The sequence below is a fragment of the Myxine glutinosa genome, chromosome 11 (assembly GCF_964187855.1).
Source record: "Myxine glutinosa chromosome 11, kmMyxGlut1.1, whole genome shotgun sequence".
NCBI classification, from domain to species: Eukaryota; Metazoa; Chordata; class Myxini; order Myxiniformes; family Myxinidae; genus Myxine; species Myxine glutinosa.
The window spans coordinates 122,299,009-122,326,051 of NC_136271.1; the positions used below are offsets into that span (position 1 = coordinate 122,299,009).

General features: G+C 49.0%; 1 protein-coding gene across 1 annotated transcript in view; it reads right to left on the minus strand.

Annotated features, from left to right (window-relative positions):
- POLE (DNA polymerase epsilon, catalytic subunit) overlaps positions 1 to 27,043 on the minus strand; it is a 126,027-nt gene that overhangs the window by 94,951 nt on the left and 4,033 nt on the right. Inside the window, exons 3-6 of the mRNA XM_068131122.2 lie at positions 22,886 to 22,966; positions 20,849 to 20,893; positions 20,262 to 20,354; positions 10,238 to 10,392 (exon numbers count right to left, since the gene is read on the minus strand). Of these exons, the coding sequence (XP_067987223.2) occupies positions 10,238 to 10,392; positions 20,262 to 20,354; positions 20,849 to 20,893; positions 22,886 to 22,966 (374 nt within the window). The remainder of the gene's footprint in view (positions 1 to 10,237; positions 10,393 to 20,261; positions 20,355 to 20,848; positions 20,894 to 22,885; positions 22,967 to 27,043) is intronic.

Below are 27,043 nucleotides of genomic sequence, written 5' to 3' on the forward strand. Positions count from 1 at the left end.
CGGGAAAATAGGAGGGCACGAATCTGGCCGGTTCCTTTCTCAAATACAATTCCCAGTGAGCTTCATTTATATACAAGCAGGCAATGTCCAGCGCAGTGCAGATAAGAATATTGCAAGTGTTTCCCTCCAAGCACGCATACAATCTTGAAGGTCAGATTCCAACACGGGGCGGCCTGTTCTCCTGAAAACCCCACAATGTGTTTTAAAATCTTCAGATAAGCAGACAGAAACAGACCAGCTTTGTGGTCAGAACAACAAATGCAAGAGAAAAAGACCACAGAGAATGAGATATGCATTCTCAGCCTGTTCAACAAACTAATGAGAAAAGGATTGATAAAGCAACCATCAGATCCCACACATGCCATCATGTAGTTCTGCCAAGTTTGAACAAAATTGGCAATTGGCAAAATTGGCAAACCCTCTTAGACTAGGCTAAATTTCTGATTTTTTTTTGGCAGAGGCATTTCTGAGTAAAAGTTGGTATCCGGGCGTTTTAGGTGGATATGAGGGTGCTGATCACGAAAAAAACGGATACCAAGCTGAAATGTGCATATTTAGGGCCTAAATCAGCAAAAAACAAAATGGCCGCCAAAAAAGTTTATGCGATATTTGTTTTTTTTCTTCAGAAAAGTGGAATGTCGTAGTAATACTTGGTATCCATGCTTATTAGCTGTATATGAGGGTGCTGATCACGATAAAAAATAATACCAAGCTGAATATTACATATTTAGGGCTTAAATCAGCCAAAAAACAAAATGGCCGTCAAAAAAAGTATACGTGATATTGACATTTCTAATTTTCTTTTAAAAATAGGAATGTCATAGTAGCACTTGGTATCTATGCTTATTAGCTGTATGTGAGCGTGCTGACCACGAAAAGATAGGATACCAAGCTGAATTGCAGGCTTTCAATGGAAGATGTTTCATACACCATATTGGCTTTTATTGCCGTTTTACCTTGATTGGCATTACATTGCTTTCAGATCACTGTCAACTGTATTTTCTAGTTAAGGTTGTTATCATGTCTAGTTAAGGACGGTTTATTTACCGGGACGGTGACATGCAACCTCTCTTTCTTTTATTTTCAGACTAAATCAAGATGGATCCTGTTGCTACTCTGAAACGACCATCATCGATTGACTTCGCCTTATGCATTTTATGCCAAACAGATGGGGATTTGCGATCTGCCAGCAATCAAGGTCTAGCCACACTCGCTAAGGCTTACGAAACCAGAAAGAAATTACGCGACCCAAAAAACCGCAATATAATTGAGCGTCTGGATCTGGCGTTGGGTTCGAATACCACCTCAATCGTATGGCACAAAAACTGTTATGTCCAATTCACCGATAAAAATAAACTTCTTCGCCTAGAAAGACTGGAAGATCATCATCAGGACCGAGAAAATGTACCAACATGCAGCTCAGTTGTTGGGTCTACCCAAGGTCGTGTCATACGTCGGAGCTCTGTCAAGCCAGTTGACTGGACGCTGTGCATGTTTTGTCAGGATCGTACGTCAAAACAACGATTAAGTTCAGTTATGACATTCAATGTCAGCAAAGATATTTTAGAGGCATCTAAATTACATCACAAGCTATGCTTCAGTTTGGCAGGCGTTAGTGACCTCATCGCAGCGGAAGGTAAATATCACCTTCCTTGCTTAAGTTCGTTCAAAAGAAGTACATCCAAAGTCAAAGAAGATTTTCACACCAGTCAAGACTTACCTTTGATATGGCTTTCTTCAGAACTTATGTATGCAGCCCAAAAGGGTCATGTGCTGAGGCTAAGTGACGTCTGGGATCGGTATGTAAATCTTTCAGAGGAAGCTAACACAGTTATTCCGAAGTCCTTTGTAAGTCGTCGGACAACATTCAGGGAAAAACTGCAATCTCGAGTAGGTGATACCATCCTCTTTGTTCGACCTGATGGTGGGACATCTCAGAGAGAAACGTTGTTGGTACCATCTAAGTATACCGGCAATGCTGTATCTGGACTGACGGATGAAGCAGACGAACAACTAACAATGCCTAGGTTCGGGCCTGAAGAGGACATCTTCCTGTCGCTGGTGCATGTTGCCCTAAAACTTCGAGGAGATTTGCTTGATAAGCCTGGCCACGTGGGATTTGAAGTGAGCATCGGAAACGCACTAAGTTGCGTACCAGAGACTGTCTACATGTTCCTCAAGCTCTTATATGGTGGTCCGTGTCAGCTTGAAATAGAACCATGCGTTGCCAAAGAAGATGATACGAAACTAGAACAACAAGTCCTCAGCAGTGCTCAGGACATGGTATATGGAGTGAGCGGAGGCAGTAAACTGACGCCGAAACATATAGGGCTCGGCAGCACCCTGCACCAAACTACACGATCTAAGGAGTTGGTGGAAATGTTCCATAAGGCAGGACACACCCTCAGTTACCATCAAGTGTTGCAGTTGGACACAACCTTAGCCAAGTCCACAATTAAGTCTATGAATCCAAACACCGGTGCCGTCATACCACCTAATCTAGTTCCTGACCGCTTTCTGTTCTACACTGCTGACAATATCGACATACTGGATGAGACATTGGACGGAAAAGAAACCTTCCATGCCACTCAGCTGGCAGCGTGGCAGAGAGGACCATCCGCAGACGTGAAGTGGGACAGCATGGTTCTTTCTAAAGACCGAATGCTGCATGTCCCAGAGGTCATGGACACCTTAAATGCTGCAACTATGCCTGCCGTCAGGGCCGAACCATCTTTCAGTGGCCAAGTGGAAAAAACTTGGTATCATCAACCGTCCAAGGACACTGATTGTGCAGCAAGGGCCCAATCGGTGGATTTAGCGTTCAATTTCATGCGACTCAACTCAACAACGGAAACCAGTTGGACAGTATTCAATGAGTCCCTGACACAAAATGATCCTCCACAAACTACAGTTGGCTATATGGCCATAATCCTGGCACCAGCGCACGAGTTTGATACACTCAAAACAGTCGTGGAGCGATGTTTGGAAGTTTCATCTCGCTTCGGACAAGAATACACGGTACTGAGTGTGGATCAAGCACTTTATTGCAAGCTCATGGAGTTGAAGTGGTGCAATCCGGAGTACAAGAAGAGACTCATTCCACGTCTAGGAGGGCTACACATTTCAATGAACTTTTTAAAAGTTATTGGAGAACACATGCACGGATCTGGATTGGCAGAGGCCTGGGTTGAAGCTGGTCTAATGGGACAGAACACCATTGAAGCAGCATTGGCTGGCAAAAAGTTCAACAAAGCCATGCGAGCACACAAAATTACATGCCAGGCCCTATGGCGACTATTAGGACCCAATCTACTAGACTATGTGAAAGAAGCCGACGAGCAACTGCATATTCAAATATCCAAGGCTGCATCCGACCTGGCAGCTGTTGAGATCCTTGTCACCTTGCTGACAAACCCAACGTTTTCATCATTGATGTCAGATTTCCTGGAACGCAGAAAGGAGGACAATGTCAACTTCTCTTTCTGGTGGGGATACCTGGAAATGGTAGCAATTCTACTTATGTTCACAAGAGCCCAACGAGATGGACTTTGGGACCTTCACATCCATTCATTCACCTGCATGCTACCTTTCTGTCTCAGGTATGACCATGTAAACTATGGACGCTGGGGTCCTGTCTACTTGGCTGAAATGAGAAACCTACCAGAGTCAGTTCTCGAAGAATTCAAAAAAGGAAATTTTGTGGTCAAACGGTCGGCGCGTAAGTTCAATCAGGTTGATCCCGACCAGGCACAAGAGTGGTTGAATGGAACTGGTAAAAGGGCCGGAGGAATCGTTGGTATCACCAAAACCAATACAGCCTTGAACAGATGGGCATTGTCTTACAACCTGAGAGCACATATTGCAGCAGATACGCGTGAAATGTTGCAGATATATCCAAAAGACTTGCTCAGCCATAACGAATCGAAACCAGCAAGACAACAACATGACAATGCAGACGAGAACATTCTGCTCAGCATATTGGAACGCTTCCATGTGTTTGCACCTGATACGCATCACGCTGCGCTGCAAAACATTGCAACAAAAGACGTTGCTAGCGAAGAAATCCAAACATCGCTACTGAACGCACGAGTCATGGGTCAGAAACAACTGGATGAATTTGTGGAGGATAGACTTGTTGGAGACGCAGAAACCTCAGTGCCTCAGCACTCATTGTATGACACCATCAAGAAGAACAATGCTCCAACATTCGACGATCTTTATAAGGTAGTACAACACAGTGCCGAAAAGAACAAACGCACTGTTCTGAAAGCTGATCAAAACTTCCTCCAACGTTTGGTAACGGCATATGCATCTGGCCGCACGATCAACTTGGACAACGTGTTGAACCACGAACTTCTTCGAGTACCAGTCTCGCTGGCAGAGCTCAATGGCAATTTAAGGACAGGAAACAAATCGTTGCTGGCTGATATGTTGACAGCAGATGTTCCATGTCCTGCTACGCTCGATCTGCACGGGAAATCAGCTTGTCTTGTTATAGATGGACAGGCTCGAGTCGTGGCCATTGGGAAACCGGTTGCTGCCAAGACATTTGGAGACTTGGCAGACGTTTTCACAAGATCAATCTTCCAGTCAGGAATGCAATATCTTCGCATAGACGTTGTATTTGACAGATACCGAGATGAGTCGATCAAAGCAGGAACAAGAACCAAACGAACAAAGACAAGTCGTCCAATACGTCGTATTGTAGAAGGACGGGAGGTGCCACTGCCTAACTCCTGGATAAACTTCATTGCCCTTCCAGAAAACAAGGCAGCCCTTGCTCGCTTCCTCTCGGAAGAACTTCTGGCACATGCTCCTGGTGATACAGAGATTGTGGTTGCAGGGGGGTTTGACGATGAGCGTGAAATCAGGTCATCACGTGGCAATACTGACCTCACTCCACTAAAAGCAACACACGAAGAAGCGGACACACGCATAATTCTACATGTCATAGATAGTCGGCTGGACACTGTAGTTGTATGTGCGAGAGACACTGATGTCATGCTGTTGTTGGTGGCACATTTTCCGCGTGTCAGTTGCAGAAATCTATGGATGATGGCTGGTACTGCCCAGAAGAGAAAGTACATACCCATAGGTCCATTATATCACAACTTGCCATCAAATTCAGTCCAATCACTTCTGCCATTTCACGCTCTTACGGGATCGGACACGACATCGCACATCTGTGGACACACGAAACGTTCAGCATGGAAAGTCTTCCTTGAGTATCACCACCTTCTTGTAGGTTTGGGAGTAGGGAATTTGACCCCTGAAGTGTCAAAATCGACAGAAATATTTGTCTGCAAAATCTACGGGATGAACAATCTGGAGACAACAGATAGCGTTCGTCGGGTCATGTTTGAGAAGGCCTGCAAACCAGAAGCGATGCCACCCACGAGCGATGCTCTCAAATTCCACATCCAGCGTGTGCATTACCAATCTCTGATATGGAAGGAGGCACACTGCCCACTTCCGAACCTGCCGAATGTCACGGAGTTGGGATGGAAAAGGGTCGCTACCAATTTGCAACCAGTGCTGATGACACTCCATCCAATTCCTGAGTCGTGTCTTGAACTTGTTTCTTGCAGTTGCAGGTCACGGTGTCGTACCATGCGCTGTAGCTGCCGTAAAGCAAAACTTGGCTGCACAGCTGCATGTGTATGTCGGCAAGAAACTGACCAGGACGGTTGCTTTAATGACAATGTGTAATGTGTTAACGACATTATTCAACTTACCGTCGAGCCTGCATATCGTAAAAGACGTCATGACTGTGCTACCTGTATATAGTTAAACGTTCATATGTGATTGTTCACTGCATGTAATCGTATTAATCAATGAAGATCAAAAGTAAAGTTGTATTGCCTTGTAATCGTGTTGTTTATTATATGAGCTGTGTGGCACAAGGGTCCATGTGTAAGTGTCTGTAGATATCATTTTAGCTGCAGTTAGCCGATATTTAGAGCTATTTTGTGAGCAACCACCTTGAATGTGTCCTGTTTCAGTATATAGCTTTGGTCCAACACTAATAATAGTGCGCTCATATGCTTCCTTGACCTCGATAACCTGGGGCTAGACATCAAAATAATGATTCTATGTTCACTAGAACTGGAGATATCGTCAATATAAGATTTGATGGCGGCCATCTTGGAAAATGGCCGAAACATCGATTTCTGCTAAAATAGTATATACAAATTTGATTGCCCGGAAATATTCATCTTGTTTCACGTAAAGTGTACTTGTTGAAATGTCTTCCTGTGTGATTCTGAGTTCAGCGGCTAAAAGTTAAATATTTTGGCGGCCATTTAGTTTTTTCCAGATTTGAGCATCAAATACCAAAAATTCAGCTTGGTATCCTATTTTTTCATGATCAGCACCCCCAAAATAGGTTAAAAACACTTGTTACCAACTTTTACTCAGAAATGCCCCTATAACTTGTATTAGATGCATTTCTGGAAATTTAGCCTAGTCTATCTCGGCAAGTCCGAGAAATGGCTGAGGACGTGTTCACCATCGGGTTATTTTTTTTTTTTTTTTTTTTTTTTTTTACAACTAAAATGGCTGCCCACTATCTTTGATCGCATCGTGAAACAAAATGATGTGCATATGTATACCGTCATGCATTGTCTTTTTTCCAATTATGAACAAAATCAGTCCATACATCTCTGAGAAATGGTTGCAGACACACGAGACCAAATCCATAAGCCCCCGTTTCGGACCAAGTCCAACGGGGACTAAAAAGCAAGGCAGAATACCTGTCCATTTCACTTGAAATGACGACATGCACCTTGATGGTGTTTCACATTTTGTTTTGTATACAAGATCGAGGCTCGTGTAAGAGCTAACATCAATCACACAAAAAAAAAAACGGACACATAAAACATACAATAAAGGGAGCGGGAGACAAGATGGGGAGAGAGAGGGAAGCACACAAGTACAACAGCAGAGAACAGGGACAACGGAAGATCTGTGGGAGGGAGAGGGCTTGTGGGGAGGAAGCATGGGAAGGTGGGGTTAAGGTATAAAACACATGGACACTGCTAGAACTTCCAGGAAAGAAAGGTCGGTATTTCCAAAAAAAAAGTGGATTTGGGGTGAATTAATGGGGGTAGAAGAGATCAAGGTTTTGGATGGGGGGAGATAAGAGATGGTGGTGAACAGCTGTTTTAAAGACCTGGAAAGAGGAGTGGGATTGAAGAGAGTGAGGGAGTTTGTTCCAGAGGCGGGAGAAAAGAGGAATGAAAGAGTGAAGGTGAGCAGAGAGTCTTGATTTTGGCAATTTCACCAGAAGAGGGGTGAACCCTCTTCTGACAAGTGTTTGGGGAGAGAGAGGGGTGAACCCTCTTCTGGTGAAATTGCCAAAATCAAGACTCTCTGCTCACCTTCACTCCTTCATTCCTCTTTTCTCCCACCTCTGGAACAAACTCCCTCACTCTCTTCAATGGCAGATCTTGTGCGACAAAAATAGGGTTACTGGCAGATCTTGTGCGACCTGTAGGAATATTTGGGGGACAGAGCCCAGAGAGAGCTGGGGGAGCTAGGCCGGGTAGGAGTAGACAGATAGTAGACAGAAAGACCACCTACCTGCCTGCGGTGAGTGAGTGAAAGGCCCTCGGAGTTAGCTTCATCGCAGGAGATTCCAATGATTCTGAAAGCTTTGGTTTCTACAGCGTGAAGACGAGCTAGGTGTGAGGCAGGAGCACCAGCCCAGAGGGGAGAACAGTATTCCATCAAGCTGCAGATGAAAGCCAGAGGAGTTCAGGTGTGCCAAGGAAGGACTTTGTACGATGGACAATGCCCAGTCGGCAACTGGCTTTGGAGGCCAACTTTGAAATGTGGTTTGCCGAAGAGAGATCATGGCTGGTGAGACCCAAAAGCTTGAGTAGATTGAACGACTGAACAAGAGAAATGTTAAGAAAGTTGATGGGGGGGGTTGTCAGATAACTTTTCGGAGTATGATAGTGCGAGTGAGATTTGTGAGGATTGAAAGACATGTTCCAAGTGTTTGACAAGCTTGTGATTTTGTCAAGGTGTGAAGAGAAGGAAGAGGCTGCACACTGCCTGTCTGAAGGATGAGGGATGTCACGGAAGAGGGTGGAGTCACCAGCAAATAGATAGAGGATTTTCCAGTCAGAGAGATCATTGATGAAGATCAGGACTAGGACTGGGCCCAGAAAACTGCCTTGGGGCACTTCAGCCTTGACAGGGAGAGGAGGTGACAATATTCTGTTGAGAGCCACACCTTGGCTACAAAGGTAGAAGTCAGTAAACCATGTGTAGAGTTGGCCTTGGTGCCATAGGCAGAGTAATGCAGGATGACAGACTGCATTGAAAGCACGCGATATGTCCAGAGAGACAGCTCTGATGTCATGTCTGACATCATGGGCCGCCATCCTTTGTTGGGTGGGTAGAAGCAGCATGTGCAAGGTGGAGTGACCTGGTCTGAAACCAAATTGGTGATTTGAGATGAGATTGTTATTGGAAAGGAGGGATTTCATGTCAATTGCGATGATGAATTCCATGATCTTGCTGATGATTGGAAGCAAGTTGACTAGTTAAGAGGATCGGTTTTTGCACCTTTTTATGTAGTGCGGTGAAGTTGGCTGATTTTCAAGCAGATGGATGACCGAGCACAAAAATAGGGAGAAAAGGGCAGAAAGAGAATGTGCAAGAGGAGCTGAGCATGTTTTTAGGACACGTGAGTTGATGCCGTCCGGTCCAGTAGCAGAGTCAGAATTCACAAGCAGTTGGTTGTGACTCGGTAGTGTGGATACAGAGAGTGAGGGGTTCAGGGCACAATATTTAGAAGCAAACACCGAATAGAGGCATTCGGCCTTCTCATGAGCGGAGTCAGTTGTGGTGCCATTTGAAGAGAGGGAAGGGATAGAATGGGGAGCATACTCAAGACAGACTGAACAAGGCACCACCAGATATTAGAGGACGGAGACAAGTTTGAAAGTTCATTTTTGAGTTTGCACAGATATTTTCTGGCTCTCCTGAGAGTAGACACACTTGTTTGCTGACTTTTTGGAATGCACTGAGATTGCCTTCAGTCGGTGTTTCCTTCCAGGAAGAGAAGGAAAGTCGTTTCAGAGCAACTGCCTCACCTTTGGATTCAATGTACCATGGGAAGATGTAGAAGTAAATGATGTAGAAGATGTGAAATGAATGTAGAAGGAAGTAGAGGATGGGGAAGACTGAGAAAGATTTGGCTAAAGATGGTCGAAGAAGAAATGCGGGCAAGGGGGTTAGCAAGGGGAGATGCAGAAAATAGGGCAAAATGGAGAAGATTGTCATGGGGACCACAAGGCTAACCCCAGCTCTTGCAGGGAAAATGGCCTTAAAATGCCTGTTGTATGGGAAGATGGGTAGGATAAATTGAAGACATGATGGTATGAATCTGTGCATGAGAGAGAGCATGTTTCTGTGGAAGAATTCCCAGGCTGAGTTAACATGATGGGCAGCAGATGTGGGAGACCACATCTGCTGCCCATCATGTTAACTCAGCATGAAGTGTCAGGTCTGAAGCCTCAGTTCTAAAGAGATGTCTGCTTGCAGTCCCTGCCAATCTGCTTGAGTGGCTTGGCAGACTCGCCTGTGCTGAGGCAGATCGCTGAGAATAGCCAGTGAGATGTTGACTTTCACTCGCATATGATCAGATGAACCAATTGGTGCAGGAGAAGAGCAGGAGACATTTGTGGGAAAGTTTGGCATCACCAACTCCAGAAGGGAGGATTTGCCATTGGGAGAAGTGCAGGTTGGAAAGTTCTGCATTGAGAGAAATCCAGGTTGGAATGCTGCACACACTCAATTTGAAAGGGCGAAAAACTTGATTGCTAACAGTCATGCACATGCTTTGTTTGACCCTACTATACTCTGCCCGCCATTGTGACCACAGATGCCTCAGATTATGGACTCGGAGCAGTGCTTTCCCACCCCACCCCCTCCATCCCCATTGGCACAGCAGATAGGTCACCGGACACTAGAGCCACCAATAAAAGCAGTACAAAATACTTTTCTGTTTCCATGTTAGGTTACACGTCTGTGGAAGTTTTCTGGTATGTGAATTGCATTGTACATGTGGGGTAGTTTGTTTACTTCAGAGTTGTACTGTATTTGAATGTGTTGTACGTTTTCACAAAGTTGTCAAACCATTTAACTTGATGAATAAAAAGTTAACTATAGTACCATTAGAAAGTGATGGGACGTGCTGTGCTGTGCAAAATTACAAGACTGGTACCGGGCCAAGAGGGATGTGTACGCCTCCGAGCTTGCCTCACGATTCCGATTCTTTCGTGCAGCTGGAGCAATCTCTTTCTTTACCCTCATGAGATCATCCACAGTCATAAACAGAAGGCGAAGGTACTGGCGCTTGAGGCCAGACAGGTGGTTTGGCTGCAAAACAAAGAAAAAAAAAATGAATGAACTATAGTTCATAGAACACACCCTACTGTTGTATGGTAATGGGCAGCAACAACAGGCAGTTCCAGCTCAACAGTTTAATGGCGTCTTTTCTCCAACCCTTCTCTACACATCACTTGCACGCCACAACTGGTTCAGCATCATCATTGCCGGTTCATCGTGCATGCATTAGCATTCAAGTAACTCTCAATGGCATCCCTGGTGTTGGGCTAGCGGCTAGGGTGCCGGCTTATGATCCTAGGATCCTGGGTTCGAATCCCGGTCGATCGCTGAATTAACGCCAGGGGGGTTGACTCAGCCTGTCATCCTTCCGAGGTCGGCTAATTTGAGTACCAGTTCACTGGTAATTCCCTGTTTGTCGTTAAAGGCGGAAAAAAGGGTTGGCGTCAGGAAGGGCATCCGGCCGTAAAACATTGCTTCAAATAGGGGACCGAAAAACAACAACAACCACGGTTCCCGAAAAAGGCCAACCCCCGCTTTGCGGGGAAAAATGGCCTCTAAAGGTGGGTTGTTTTTTTTAACTCTCAATGGCACACCTACTCAGTGCCACACCTGCTCAGCGCCGTCTTGAGAAAAAGGACATAGGACATGGGACTTTAATGGAAAGAGTTTATTGAAAGAAGAAGAAGAAGAATCTCAAGTTCCCACACCGTGAGAGTGGCAAATTTGATTGGTCAGGACGGCGATCAATTTTGTCCTCCTATTGCTAAACTGAAGGGTATTGAAAATGTAAACAAGGTGATTTGTGTTGTAAAGTGTTCAAGCATATAATTAAATTAAATAACAGTTTTAAAGGTTGTATAATTTTTTTTGGGAAGTTTACCGCTGTTGATGCTGTCTTTTACATCACTAGGGCATGCCCGTACTATATATATAATATCTAAAATTATATCCCCCCCCCTCTATTTACATGAAATGGTTTGGTCCATTCGCAAAGCCAAAGCGAACGGCTTGCGAGTACGGTGACAATCCCCCCCCTCTATTTACATGAAATGGTTTGGTCCAAAGCGAACGGCTTGCGAGTACGGTGACAATCCCCCCCCCCCCCCCCCTCTATTTACATGAAATGGTTTGGTCCAAAGCGAACGGCTTGCGAGTACGGTGACAATCCCCCCCCCTCTATTTACATGAAATGGTTTGGTCCAAAGCGAACGGCTTGCGGAGTTTGGTAAAGAAATCGCCATAGCTCGGTAACTACTTGTCCGATTAATATGAAACCTTGAAAAGGCACATCCTCGGGTCCCCAGCAATATACCTGGCAAGTTTCAAGTATATCGGACCCGTGGTTGTCGAGAAACAGCGGTCACAGACAAACACACAGACACACAGACATACAGAGATTACTGGAATTATAGATAGACTAGGACGTGCCCGTACGTGCGTGCAAAAAAACATGCGTGCAAACAACAACAACAAAAAAAAACTTTGAAACCACGTGGCAGTAACGACCACAGAACCCCCCCCTCTATTTACATGAAATGGTTTGGTCCATTCGCAACGACCACAGAACCCCCCCCTCTATTTACATGAAATGGTTTGGTCCATTCGCAAAGCCAAAGCGAACGGCTAAATCGCCATAGCTCGGTAACTACTTCTCCGATTAATTTCAAACCTTGAAAAGGCACATCCTCGGGTCCCCAGCAATATACCTGGCAAGTTTCAAGTATATCGGACCCGTGGTTGTCGAGAAACAGCGGTCACAGACAAAAACACACACACACACACACACACACACACACACACACACACACACACACACACACACACACACACACACACACACACACACACACACACAAACACACACACAGAGATTACTGGAATTATAGATAGACTAGGACGTGCCCGTACGTGGGTGCCCGTTCGGAAAAACATTCCAAACCGCGTGGCAGTAACGACCACAGAACCCCCCCCCCCCCTCTATTTACATGAAATGGTTTGGTCCATTCGCAAAGCCAAAGCGAACGACCACAGAACCCCCCCCCCCCCCCTCTATTTACATGAATGGTTTGGTCCATTCGCAAAGCCAAAGCGAACGGCGAACGGCTAAATCGCCATAGCTCGGTAACTACTTCTCCGATTAATATGAAACCTTGAAAAGGCACATCCTCAGGTCCCCAGCAATATACCTGGCAAGTTTCAAGTATATCGGACCCGTGGTTGTCGAGAAACAGCGGTCACAGACAAACACACACACACACACACACACACACACACACACACACACACACACACACACACACACACACACACACACACACACACACACACACACACACACACACACACACACACACACACACACACACACACACACACACACACACACACACACACACACACACAGAGATTACTGGAATTTTGATAGATAGATGCAAACATGTTACTGAAGGAACTGCGCTCCAACGTGAGTCGAAAGAATTGACGCGACCAAAGACGGAATTCGTCCGAGTTGCTTTATTGAAACAAAACAGCTCAGATATTCTCTCAAGCCCGTTTATCGGGCAGCAATATATATACACATTTATGTCGGGAAGTTTGCCCGGCAAAAGCTATACCGGGCATGCCCGGGTGTCAAGGGCGAGCCTTGGAAAGGCGAGTCTGGACCTGCCCGGGCGTGTTTGGCTGCGGCCTGGCAAGTCGAGGCTGGGCGTGCCCGGGCGCTCTGGACGAGCACTGTAAAGGCGAGAGCGGGCATGCCCGGACGCTCTGGGCGAGCCCTGGAAAGGCGATAGCGGGCATGCCCGGACGCTCTGGGCGAGCCCTGAAAAGGCGATAGCGGGCATGCCCGGACGCTCTGGGCGAGCCCTGGAAAGGCGAGAGCGGGCATGCCCGGGAAAGACGAGACCGGGTGTGCCCGGGAGGTTCGGGCATCCCCGGGAACAGTGAGTCCGGGCATGCCCGGGAGAGGCGCGTCTGGCCGTGTTCTGGCCGGTGCAAGGCGATTGTGTGCATCCAGCGGTAACCGCTACACACGCCCCTCCAGAATCGACCTGCACCGGCAGGGTCAATTTAAGGGGGGTCCGGATGACCCGGCCGAAGCGACCCCTGGAGGGTCGTGGGGAGGGGTCCGACGTGGTGGTGGGTGGTCGAGCGGGGGGAACTGTGGACGGGGGGGCGGCCTCGCCGCGGAGGAAGGGCCAACCGTGGTGGTCGGTCGACGTCCATGTGCGCCGGTTTGAGGCGGTCCACATAAATCCGGTCCGGCCGGCCGCCGAAGTCGACGATGAAAGACTTGTCGCCCCGTCGCAGGACCCGGAAGGGCCCGTTGTACGGCGGCCGGAGTGGCCCCCGGTGCGCGTCATGACGCACAAAGACGTACTCCGCTGTGCGAAGCGCCGGGGGGACGTAGGACTGGGGGCCACCGTGGCGGGACGTCGGCACGGGGGCAAATCGTCGGGCGGCCTCCTGGAGGTCCGAGCGCTGGCGAGCGGCGGACCAGGGACTGGTAGCGTCGGGCACGAATTCGCCCGGGACGCGGAGCGGCTGGCCGTAGACGAGCTCGGCGGCGGACGCCTGGAGGTCTTCCTTGGGGGCCATGCGAAGGCCCAAAAGGACCCACGGCAGCCGGTCGGCCCAACCGTCGTCCTGAAGGCCGGCCATGAGTGCGGCCTTCATGGAGCGGTGAAACCGCTCGCATAACCCGTTGGCTTGGGGGTGGTAGGCCGTGGTGCGGTGCAGCGTGACCCCCAACGAACGGGCGACCGCGCCCCAAAGCTCAGACGTGAACTGTGGGCCGCGGTCGGACGAGATGTCCGCTGATGCGCTGAAGCGCGCGACCCAGGTGGCGATGAACGCCTGCGCCACGTCGGCGGTGGTGGTGGAGGTGAGGGGCACGGCCTCCGGCCACCTGGTGGTCCTGTCCACCATGGTGAGCAGGTGTGTGAACCCCCGCGAGGGGGGCAGGGGACCCACCAGGTCCACGTGGACGTGGTCGAAACGCCGTTCAGGCACGGCGAAAGGTGCCAGCGGGGCCTGGGTGTGGCGGTGGACCTTGACCCGCTGGCAGGCCGTGCAGGCGTTGGCCCAGTCGCGGATGTTTCGTCAAAGGCCGTGCCAGACGAAACGCGCCGACACCAGCTTCTGAGAAGCTTTCCGGCCCGGGTGAGAAAGGCCGTGGATGGAGGCGAAGATGCGGCGCTGCCAGGAAACGGGCACGATGGGGCGAGGCTGGCCCTGGGAGACGTCGCAGAGCAGGACGGTGCCCGCGAAGGGAATGTCGGCCAGGCGGAGGCCCGTATCCGACGCACGGAGTGCCTGCACCGAGGCGTCGGTGGTCTGGTCGGCCGCCATGAGCGCGAAGTCCACGCCGAGGTGGACCGCGTTCGCGCTGGTCCGAGAAAGACAGTCGGCCACGGCGTTGTCTTTGCCGGCGACGTGCCGGATGTCCGTGGTGAACTCCGATACGGCGGTGAGGTGGCGCAGCTGGCGGGCCGACCACGGCTCCGTGACCTTAGCCATTGCGTAGACCAACGGCTTGTGGTCGACGAAAGCCGTGAACGGGCGGCCCTCCAGGAGGTGTCGGAAATGGCGAACGGCCAGGAATAGCCCGAGCAGCTCGCGGTCGAACGTGCTGTAGTTTAACTCGTTCGGCCGGAGTTGCCGGCTGAAAAAAGCGAGTGGCTGCCAAACCCTGTCCACCCATTGCTCATGGACGGCGCCCACCGCGTAGTTGGAGGCGTCCGTAGTGAGGGCGATGGGCGCGTTGAGCACCGGGTGAGCCAGCAGCGTTGCGTCGGCGAGGGCCCGTTTAGCGCTGGCGAAGGCCGCGTCCATGGCCGCGGACCAAACAATGTCATGCTTGGCCGGCTTGCCCCGGAGGGCCTCGTAAAGGGGCCGCATGAGCTGAGCAGCGCGGGGCACGAATCGGTGATAAAAATTCACCATGCCGAGGAACACTTGGAGGGCCTTGATGGAATGGGGACGCGGGAACGTGGTGATGGCCTCGACCTTGGTCGGCAGCGGCACGGCCCCGGTCTTGGTGATGCGGTGGCCCAAAAAGTCAACGGTCGTCGCGCCGAAGTGGCATTTGACCGGGTTGACAATTAAGCCGTGCTCGCTGAGGCGACCGAACAGTGTTCGGAGGTGGAGGAGGTGCTCGGCGCGGGATGTGCTGGCGAAGAGGATATCGTCCAGATAGACGAAAAGAAACGGCAGGTCGCGCAGCACGCCGTCCATCAAGCGCTGGAACGCCTGGGCCGCGTTCTTGAGGCCAAACGGCATCCGCAAAAATTCGAACAGGCCGAACGGCGTGATGACAGCCGTCTTCGGGACGTCGGCCGCCCGGACAGGTACCTGGTGGTCGCCCCGTATCAGGTAAATTTTCGAAAAGATGACCCGTCCCGCCAAACGGGCGGAAAAGTCCTGAATATGCGGGATCGGGTACCTGTCGGGGGTGGTAGCGTCGTTGAGACGGCGGTAGTCGCCACACCGGCGCCATCCACCACCCGGCTTTGGCACGATGTGCAGTGGCGAGGCCCACGCGCTATCGGAGCGCCGCACGATGCCGAGGTGCTCCAACGCGTCGAACTCGGCCTTCGCCATGGCGAGCTTGGCCGGGTCGAGGCGGCGGGCCCTGGCGTAGACCGGCGGGCCCGTAGTGGGTATGTGGTGCTCGATCCCGTGCCGCACCGCGACGGCCGAAAACGTCGGCCGCGTGAGGGCCGGGAATTCCGCGAGCAGGCGAGCGAACTCGTTCGCTGCCGGGAGGGCGCACGCCAGTTCGGTCGGCGCGGAGCTGCTCATTGTGCACGCCAGGGAGCTGAAGGTCTCGGCGTGGACAAGGCGACGTCGTTCGACGTCGACCAGCAGCCCGTGCGCGCAGAGGAAGTCGGCGCCCAGCAAAGCCACGGGGACCCTGGCGGTAACAAGGCGACGTCGTTTGACGTCGACCAGCAGCCCGTGCGCGCAGAGGAAGTCGGCGCCCAGCAAAGCCACGGGGACGCTGGCGGTAACAAAAGTCCATTGAAAACGCTGGCTGCCGAAGCAGAGGGTGACGACGCGTGGGCCGAAAGTGCGTATGGCCGAGCCATTAGCAGCGACCAAAGAGGGGCCGCAAACGGCGTCCCGCCTGTCCTGCTCGGAGGCGGGTATGACGCTCAGTTGGGCGCCGGTGTCACACAGGAAACGCCGCCCAGACGCTTTGTCCCGAATAAAAAGCAAGTTGCCCGAGTGGCCGGCGCTCATGGCTGGGAATGAACGCCGGCCCGGCCGTTTCCCGACCTGCCGAAAGTGCACGGGGGCCGGCACGTCCGAGCCTTGTGTCCGAACCTGGCGTGGTAATAACACCACGCCCGGTCAGGTGGAGGCCCCGGCCGTCGTGTCGGAAGCGGGCGGTGCGGCGTGGCAGCCGCCAGTTGCACCGGCAGTTCGGCCTCCAACTGCGCAGGGCGCTCGGGCGTCGTGGGCGTCGCCTCGGACGGCGGCGGGCTCCAGGTAACCGCGCCGATGTGCTGGCCCGCCGAGGAGATCTTATCGGCTTCCCTGGCGAGGGCGCGGGAATCCGTGATCAACGTGCCAGCCAGGGCGAGGCGTACCGGGTGAGGCAGCTGGCGAAGGAACAGCTCGCGGAACAGAAAATCCGGAGAGTGCTCACCGAGCAACGAGAGCATATAGTCCATGCGCTCGGACGGGCGCGTGTCGCCGAGCTCGGGCAGAGCGAGCAGGCGCCGTGCGCGTGCTGCCGGTGAGAGGGCGAAAGCGTCGAGGAAGAGTGTCTTCAGCGCGTCGTATTTGTCAGCAGCCGGCGGGTGCTCGAGGAGGCTCAAGGCGCGGGCCGCGGTGGCAGAACCGAGCGCCGCCACAACATGGTGGAAGCAGGTGTCGTCCGCGGTGATGCCTCGCAGGGCGAACTGAGAGTCCGCCTGAGCGAACCAAACAGCCGCGTGAGCCTCCCAGAAGGTAGGCAGTTTAAGCGTCACTGCCGTATCCATGTCGGTAGGTCACCAATGAAGGAACTGCGCTCCAACGCGAGTCGAAAGAATTGACGCGACCAAAGACGGAATTCGTCCGAGTTGCTTTATTGAAACAAAACAGCTCAGGTATTCTGACAAGCCCGTTTATCGGGCAGCAATATATTGTTGCGGATATGGCATTTGGCCTCAATATCCGCTTGTAAATACTCCCCTATTTCCCCAATACTCCCCAACTATCCCCAATCCCCCATTCCCTAGTCCCATTGCCTGTAAATAACACTCTGTAGAACCGACCTTCCCCTTTTTCCCCCATTAAATGTCGTGCCCAGGTCCACCGCATCTCACGTAGACAACTTTCGGACATCTTGCTAGTTATTCTTAGTCTATGTCAGTTAAGGACTCGTTTCCATTAATTCTGACTCTTCGTTGCACCAGAATGTGATTATATGGCACCAGTAGTGAGTTTAGGACCTTCCCATACCTCCTCCCATCTTCTTCCCCAAACAACAACTACAACAACAACTACAACAACAACTACAACAACGGCGCGGGGGAGTGTGCGTCCTCACACCGGCTCGGTTAGCCGCCATTGACCATGCGCTCCGACGGGGTTACCACGAAGGGGCTCCTTGTCAGCCCCTCGTCAAGGGCGGAGCCGGTAACCCCCCCCCGCACGCACCCAATGAGAAGCAACGGGCCGATTCCATCTGGGGCGGAGCTAACGAGCCGAGGGCGTGTCACTCCCCGCCGGATATACGCGGCCACTTACCGGACGTGACGGGAGATGCGCCCCCGACTGAAGAAGACAAGTCGCGACCTCCAAGCGCTGAGCGAGCTTCACGCATCGACCCGGTATTGCAGTACCTCCGAGAACGGTGCACCCCCTCCGAGAACGGTGCACCTTGAGCCATCGACGGCCCGCTTTCCTTGCCATCAATCCCCGTGTGAGTCAGTTTTTGTCCTGTTTATCTGTCGTCTGTCGGGGCTATTATAAGAGTGTGTCTAAGTGCCTGTCTTCCTATGCTGTCCCTCTTGTCGTTGTAATCTGACCTTCCGCCCTAATATAACCTCCTCCGGAGGTCTTGAGAACTGAACCCTTGGTGTCGTGTCATTTTAATCCAGCCGTTGTGTCTTTTCCATCATTGATTTAGCATAGCGCGATTTAGTCAACGTTCGAGTATAATCGGGTAACTTGTGCGGACACGGCGGCCATTCCGCTCGGCCCACCCTAACATCAAAGTCGTGTCTGTAACAATATATACACATTTATGTCGGGAAGTTTGCCCGGCAAAAGCTATACCGGGCATGCCCGGGTGTCAAGGGCGAGCCTTGGAAAGGCGAGTCTGGACCTGCCCGGGCGTGTTTGGCTGCGGCCTGGCAAGTCGAGGCTGGGCGTGCCCGGGCGCTCTGGACGAGCACTGGAAAGGCGAGAGCGGGCATGCCCGGACGCTCTGGGCGAGCCCTGGAAAGGCGATAGCGGGCATGCCCGGACGCTCTGGGCGAGCCCTGAAAAGGCGATAGCGGGCATGCCCGGACGCTCTGGGCGAGCGCTGGAAAGGCGAGAGCGGGCATGCCCGGGAAAGACGAGACCGGGCGTGCCCGGGAGGTTCGGAGGTGCCCGGGAACAGTGAGTCCGAGCATGCCCGGGAGAGGCGCGTCTGGCCGTGTTCTGGCCGGTGCAAGGCGATTGTGTGCATCCAGCGGTAACCGCTACATTACATTATTTATTTGTGCCTGTTGTTTATGTTCTTTATGGTGTCCTTAAAAACACAGTTTTCTGTTTGGAATGATTTTCAATTATGTTTCACTGACAAACAGACAGGCAGACAAAAAAAACAAAAAAAAACCTTACTCCTCAGTGCGTGATCGGGACGATACTCTCTACAATTTGGCAAATTCAGAGCCAAGGTCCTACTAAACTGCAGGTTCATGTTCCGATTGAGAGTTAACCAATTATTGCTAACCCCATGTTGTACAACGCATTCGTAAAAATGGAAAATACTATGGGGTAAAAACGAAAATAAGACACCCAACACCCAAGGTTACACTTGAGGACCAAGTGAAAGTATGAGTAGAGAATTTCAGTGTGGTCATTAATTCCTAATACACATTTGCCCCATTATAGATAAAGATATAGATGTAACTATTCCAGCAAACATTGCTCAAGATTAAATAACCAATGCAGCCTGTAAGCAATACAATCAAAAAAGAGCCTCCTGGGTGGGCTGGTGACGATCTCTTGAGGTTGTTGGTCAGACCTCCTGATTTGGGGGAACTCTCCAACCCCCCAGGAGCTCCCTGATCCAAAATCGAAAAATCTAAGACTGTGGACCATGTGATCCTGCGGACCCTCGAGTCGAAGGGCTGTATCGGGACTCAGAGCAATCAGTTGGTAAATGAGGGACGAGAAGGGATCCAAAGTTTCAGGAGATAACCCCTCTCCCATTGAGCCCCCATGATCCGAAATCCCCAAAAAATTAATCGAAGCCTGAGCGATTGTGTGAGATACTGTCTTGTAATTCATGTGTAAAGTTTCAGAACAATCAGCTCGGTGATAAGGAAAGAGCAGCAAAAATAGCAAAAATTTACCGGATGGACGGACGAACACACATCCTGACATCATGACCCATTTTATAAGTTAATCTCTTCGAGAAACGAGATGAGATGACCGAATAAATCTCAGACTGAAAACATGCGGCGTTCTCACAATCTTGTCAAAAGATGGATAACGTTTACCGTTCCACAACATTTGCAGCTCAGGACACCGATGATGTCATTACGAAAAATATTTAGAGGGATCTTTCTGATTATAGAAGGTAATAGTATCATCAGCGCACTCTAAGGGTAGTCATATAAAACGACAAACAAACCACCCTTTTAAAGAATCAAGACAGGGTTGTAAAATAGAAAAGAAGAAAATGTATTCACCAGGTTTAGGTCTTCCTTGTCCACAAACTCCACACGAATGAGCTTCCCTTGGAACTTCCGTGACAGGAAAGCAGACACCTCCCTTTCACAGCCCTAGATGGACAGAGGGTAAAAATAACAAAATGTGCTATTGTGTCTGTCTGTCGTTAAAAAATGGACGGTGTGAGAGATCTCTCCATAGTAAACCCTGAAGGTTAGCTGTGCAAGCTCAGCACTTTCAACATCATGATTAAACTTTTGTTTGTGTATTCAGGCCTTTGAAGCAAAACAAACAAAATCTCAGAATGCAGAATTTACATGACAACATGTACACTGGTGGAGATCACATACCATGTTAGGTTCCACTAAGGAAAGTGAAGCAAGATGTATCTTTTGCAAAATCAAACAGATAGTCAGTGAAATCATTATTTACACCAATTGCTCTGAGCAATCACCAGGAATACCAAGTAGAGGAAAAAAGGAGACAGGAGGAAGCAAGTTTAAGAAAATACAAACTCGAGTAAAGGATGCTGGTGAAGAAGAAAGGGTAAAACATAAGAACTACAAGGTGCGTAGAGAGATTTGAGGAAGTGCTGGACATCTCTTACCGATTTTGTGGCAATGTAGAAATATGGCATAAAAGGCAAAGCGACCTAGGAGAGACAAGGTTGGGAGCTGCAATAAAGAAGTCTATAAAGATTCAAAACAACATGGCACTTACAAGGATATCCAGTTAGTTCCAAATATGGCAAAATAACGATGTTGACACAAATCGGACTTTTTCCAAGAGCGGCACTTAGTAGAGCGCATACCTCCGCCAGGCTGAACAGTTTACATATTGTATCCCACCGATAGGCCTGATCTGGATCCGGACCTGAATAAAAATTGAATCGGATTGTTCTAGTCACCGAACCAACTCGTCCACCAAGTTTTGTCATAACTCGTCTGTAACTTTTTAAAATATCATATCGCTTTTCACCCACTCTCTCAATGGTGAAGAATCACTTAAAAATTAAATAATTCTCGTATCCGAATCCATATTCAGATCTTCACCAAAATCAAATCGATTAGTCCTTGTCAGACACCCAACCTGTCCACCAAGTTTCGTCCAAATCCGTCCACAACTTTTTGAGATATCCTGCTATGTATCATGTTTGGCCCTATTTCCCAATGGTGAAGAATCGCTTTAAAATTCTAGTAGCCGGATCCGAATCCGGATCTTCACCAAAATCTGATCATTTCGTCCTTGTCACATATGCTACATCTCTGCCAAATTTTGTCCGAATTCGTCCACAACTTTTTGAGATTTCTTGTTCACAGACAGATAAACAGTCAAACAGTCAAACAGATGAAAAATCGGTCAGAGACCAAGGACTTGCCAGAATGTACTTTCTTATCGGCCATTTTGGATCAAGTTTTTCGGTTTTTCCAAGATGGCGGCCGAACCACATGACCGATGACGTCATCATTATTTGTTTTATAAACTAATTTATTCCTAGATTATGCTCAAGAAATTTCATCTTGATCGGATTAAGTTTTGTACTTGTCGAATTATGATGTCACAATGGAGGCACCTATGACATCATCATTAACATATTTTATTCCCCATGGAGAGTTCTTTACAATGAGCCATGTCTCAATTTTTTCAATTCAGCACTTTCGGAGATATAGAGGTGCAAAGTTTTTCGGTTTTTCCAAGATGGCGGCTGAACCACGTGACCGATGACGTCATCATTAATTTTTTTCTCCACCAGTTTATGCCGACATGGCGCTCAAGAAATTACATCTTGATTGGATGAAGTTTTGTACTTGTCGAATTATCGAATTATGACATCATAATGGAGGCCTTGGGCCGAGAGAGTTAACAATTGGGCACAGTCTATTCCAGGGCAAGACAAATATGTGTGTAAAGTTTGGCGATTATATGTGCAACGATGTAGACGTAGTACTGTGCACAAACAGACAGACAAACAGATGAAAAATCGGTCATAGACCGAGGACTTGCCAGAATGCACTTTTTTAATCGGCCATTTTGGACAAATATGGCGGCCGAACCACGTGACCGATGACGTCATCATTATTTGTTTTCTAAACTAATTTATTCCTTGGTGATGCTCAAGAAATTTCATCTTGATCGGATGAAGTTTTGTACTTGTCGAATTATGATGTCATAATGGAGGCACCTATGACAATCATGAACATATTTTATTCCCCATGGAGTTCTTCACAATGAGCCATGCCTCAATTTTTTCTGTTCGGCACTTTCGGAGATATAGAGGTGCAAGGTTTTTCGGTTTTTCCAAGATGGCGGCCGAACCACGTGACCGATGACGTCATCAATTGGGCACAGTCTATTCCAGGGCAAGACAAATAAGTTTGGTGTGTAATGTTTGGCGATTCTCCGTGCAACGGTGTAGACGTAGTACTGCGAACAAACAGACAGACAAACCAACCGATCAACATACTTGCCAGAATCTTTTCTGGCAAGTAACAAACAGACAAACAGACAGGGGTGAAAACAACCTCCATCCACCTTTGGTGGTGGAGGTAATAAGCACCAATGGCGTGTTACATCAGTGAGACGCTGCTGACACATTGAGCGTGCACTCGACCTGTTGCAGCGAGTCTATCTTCTGGCGACTTACTTTGAACCGCTCACCATCATCCTGTATGAAGTAGAAATCCACAGCACTGACAAGTCTCTTATCTTCGTCCATTATATCTGTCTGCAAAAAAACAACAAACACAATGATGCACAAAATGCAGTTACCTTGTTGTTGTTTAAAATGACGACTGGCTTCAGATCTACAAACAAACTCAAAAGAGCATTTAAGGGCCAACTGAGCTGAACATGAGCTGCACATTAATGCAGATTTTGTATCCTAGGTGGCATCTGGAGAAGGCACAGCAGAACCAGGGAGAGAGACAAGGGAAAGCTTCAAAGGACCCTCCCGATTAAGATCTTTTGACAAACGAGCATTGTTACAACAGAAACAAAGCTTGGATAATATAACAACAGCATCCCTTAAAAGGGATGCCTGGTGTTGGCTTAGCGGTTAGGGTGCCGGCTTGGGATCCTAGGATCCTGGGTTCGAATCCCGGTCGATCGCTGAATTAACGCCAGGGGGCTTGACTGAGCCTGTCATCCATCCGAGGTCGGCAAATTGAGTACCAGCTTGCTGGGATGAATGATCCCGGTGTGTACCCCGGTTTAGAATAGGTACACCGTATCCCTGCGCATCGTAAGAGCGTGACCAAAGGTTGGCGTCAGGAAGGGCATCCGGCCATAAAAACATTGCCTCAAACAGGGAACCATGATTGTCATGGGGCCCGCAAGGCTAACCCCCAGCTCTAGCGGGGAAAATGGCCTTAAAACGATCATTCATTCATTCATTCATCCCTTAAAAGGGAACCCAAGCATTCAGGCCACCTCGACACTAATCTATCCTTTGATACCCTACCAGATAGATATGATGTCTTTTTCCAATTTGCGATTCATAAAGTCGGTAATTTTACAATTAAAAGTCGAAATCTTCTTCTTCATGATTAGCCTTCATGATTAGCCTTCATGATTAGCCTTAATTAGCCTCCAATTACATTTAGGTGAATCATTTTCGAATTCCTACAAATATGCCCAGTCAATGCGTCCTTGGCTGCAGCAGTTCAAACTAAGATGGTTTCATGCCACACCAATGGACAAAATATCCCAGGGTTGCCAGAAATTGGACGAGGTTTGTCCGAAATACCAGAGTGTGGATCGGGCCTACAAAATGTTTGGTTTTTTTTTGTTTGGAACATTTTACAGAGAACTGTTATGAAACAACAGAGATTGCTATAGATTTTGTGGTTTTCCACCACAATTGAGAGAGGATGCCCCCCCCCCCCCCCCCTCCCACGATAAACGGGAAAAACCAACCATCGCACGAATCTGCAAGACCATCTCCGTCGAGCAACCAGCATGTGGATATAGGTGATTTGAATGGTGAATCGAACACCTGTGTCGATCTGCTGGCAAACGATCTCACTTCGCTAGATGCGTTGGCTAACATCACCGCCACGTCACCACCACGCATCTGAAGAGCTCAAACACCCGAGCTAACAATACTCATAACCTCCTCATCCTCCCCCTTCAACATCCTCCCCCTTCAACATCCCCCCCCCCCCCTCCCACAATCCCCCATCAAGGCCATCAACCAGACAATACCCACCACCATCCCACACGAACATCCGGACAAACTTGATCTTTAAATTAATTTTCATTCTGAAGGAGAGGAGATGTAATGTAATGCTGTTCCCGTTCCGTGTTTTGTGAAATAATATATATGCTCTTGCGACTCGAGTGGGATTGCGTGATCTGGCGAGAGTATGCCACAGCGTAGACCTGACAAATAAGGCTCTTACACCACCTCAGACAACCTCACACCCCACCTCCACAACTTCCCCATCAACGATCACTCCCACAATACCCACCACCACAATACCCACCACCACCATCCCACACCCTCCACAATCCCCTATCAACCATGTGCCTGGGTGGTGTAGGTGTTGAGTCCGTTCAGCACCGTATTTCCTTTGGTGTTAAATATAACTGATTTTATTTATCAATTAATACAAAAACCCTGATAAACCATCAATTGAATGGAAAAACAAACCGACCAGTCTGTGGTGAACATTTGATCGACGTTTTCATCTGCACTCCCAACATCGCCATCTTCACAAACTCCATCTTTGTCTGATTCGCTCGCACAAGGCTCAAAACGATACGGATCCACAATTTCCCCGAAAGCGTTTCCATCACTAATTTTGTCTTCAATACAACAACAACAACAACAACAACAACAACAACAACAACAACAACAGGTATTTTAAGGCCATTTTCCCTGCTAGAGCGGGGGTTAGCCTTGCGGTCCCCATGACAATCTTCTCCATTTTGCCCTATTTTCTGCATCTCCCCTTGTTAACCCCCTTGCCCGCATTTCTTCTTCCACCATCTTTAGCCAAGTCTTTCTTGGTCTTCCCCGTCCTCTACTTCCTTCCACATTCATTTCCATCACTCTTCTCAACCCATCCGTTCATCCGTTCATCCATCCGTTCATCCTTCCTCAACATATGACCAAACCATCTCAAACTGTTTCTCTTCACAGCATCCATCACAGGCTCTATTCCCATCATCTTTCGCAATTCATCATTTGTCTTCCTCTCTCTCAACGATACTCCACACATCCACCGAACCATTCGCATTTCCAGCCTTCGTTGCTGCTCTACGTTCATTACCCATGTCTCGCTCCCATAAATCATAACACTTCTCACACATGCAGCATACACCTTTCCCTTCAGCTTCAACGACACTCCCCTCCTCATCAGCACGCCACTCATTTCCCGAAACTTCTTCCATGCACATCTCACTCGAGCAACCGTTGCCGAGTCTGATCCACCTTCTCCATTCAGCATGTCTCCAAGGTAGCAAAATGTTTTCACACCTACCAGCGTCACGCCGTCTCCAAGATCCAACTCAACATTTCCTATATCTGCAGCTCCCTCTGTGCACACCTTACATTTGAATGTAGCTGCCACACTGGTTAATGACCCTCTCAGACCACTACATTTTTGATGAACCCACTCAGCGCACATTGTACATTGAATGGAGTTCACTCCGACACCCTTCCTACACACAGCACAGGGCCACTTCCCAGTTCTTTCCACCTCACCACATGCTTTACCACTTGCCATCACTTTCGTTTTTCCGATATTCACCTTCAGACCTTTTGTCTCCATACATTCCTTCCACTTGTTCATCTTCTCCTTCAGTCCATCCATACTTTCCGCAATCAACACCAGATCATCGGCATACAACAACTCCCACGGTAAACCCTCCTTTACGTTCTGAGCCAGCACCTCCATTACAGCTACGAATAGTAGTGGACTTAGTACCGACCCCTCATGCACTCCCACCTTCACCTCAAACTCACCACTGTTCCCGTCCTTCGTCCTTACAGCTGTGCGCGCTCTTTTGTACATTACCATCACTACTCTGATCAACCATTCCTCCACTCCTAACTTCCTCATTGCCCATGTCACTACTTCACGTGGAACCCTATCGAATGCTTTCTCCAGATCAACAAACCCAAGAAACAACTTCTTCCTCTTCTCCATGTACTTCTCCTGCAACTGCCTCACAATAAAAAGCGCGTCTGTCGTTCCTCTTCCTGGCATAAATCCAAACTGCATTTCGTCGATCTTCACTTTCTTCCTTATCCTCCTCTCCAACACCCTTTCCAATACCTTCATTCCATGCTCCAATAACTTTATCGCTCGATACGAGCCACAGTCCAGAGGGTCACCTTTCCCCTTGTATAGAGGGACGAGGGTACTCAGTTCCCAATCCACTGGAATGCGGCCTTCTTTCACCACCAGATTACAGATCTCTGTCATTCTCTTCACACCCCAACTTCCTGCTGCCTTCAACATATCTCCCACAACTCCCGTCGGCCCTCCGGCTTTTCTAATCTTCATTGCTTTTATCGCTTCCTCAACTTCCTTCTCGGTTATCTTCTCTGCCGGTCCTAAAACTGGGTTACTCTCTATGTTGCCATCCCATTCATTCTCTGTATTCAACAGTATTTCCATATATCTCTTCCATCTTCCTTTAATTCCATCTGGGTCCACAACGATTTGTCCCACTTCATCCTTCAAGCAACTCACCCTTCAATAGTTTCTTCAAAATCTGTCTGATCAGTTTCAACATACTGAGACCCTTCAGAGTTTCTAATGATGGAGGAATCAGTATCGGAATCCAAACTCGG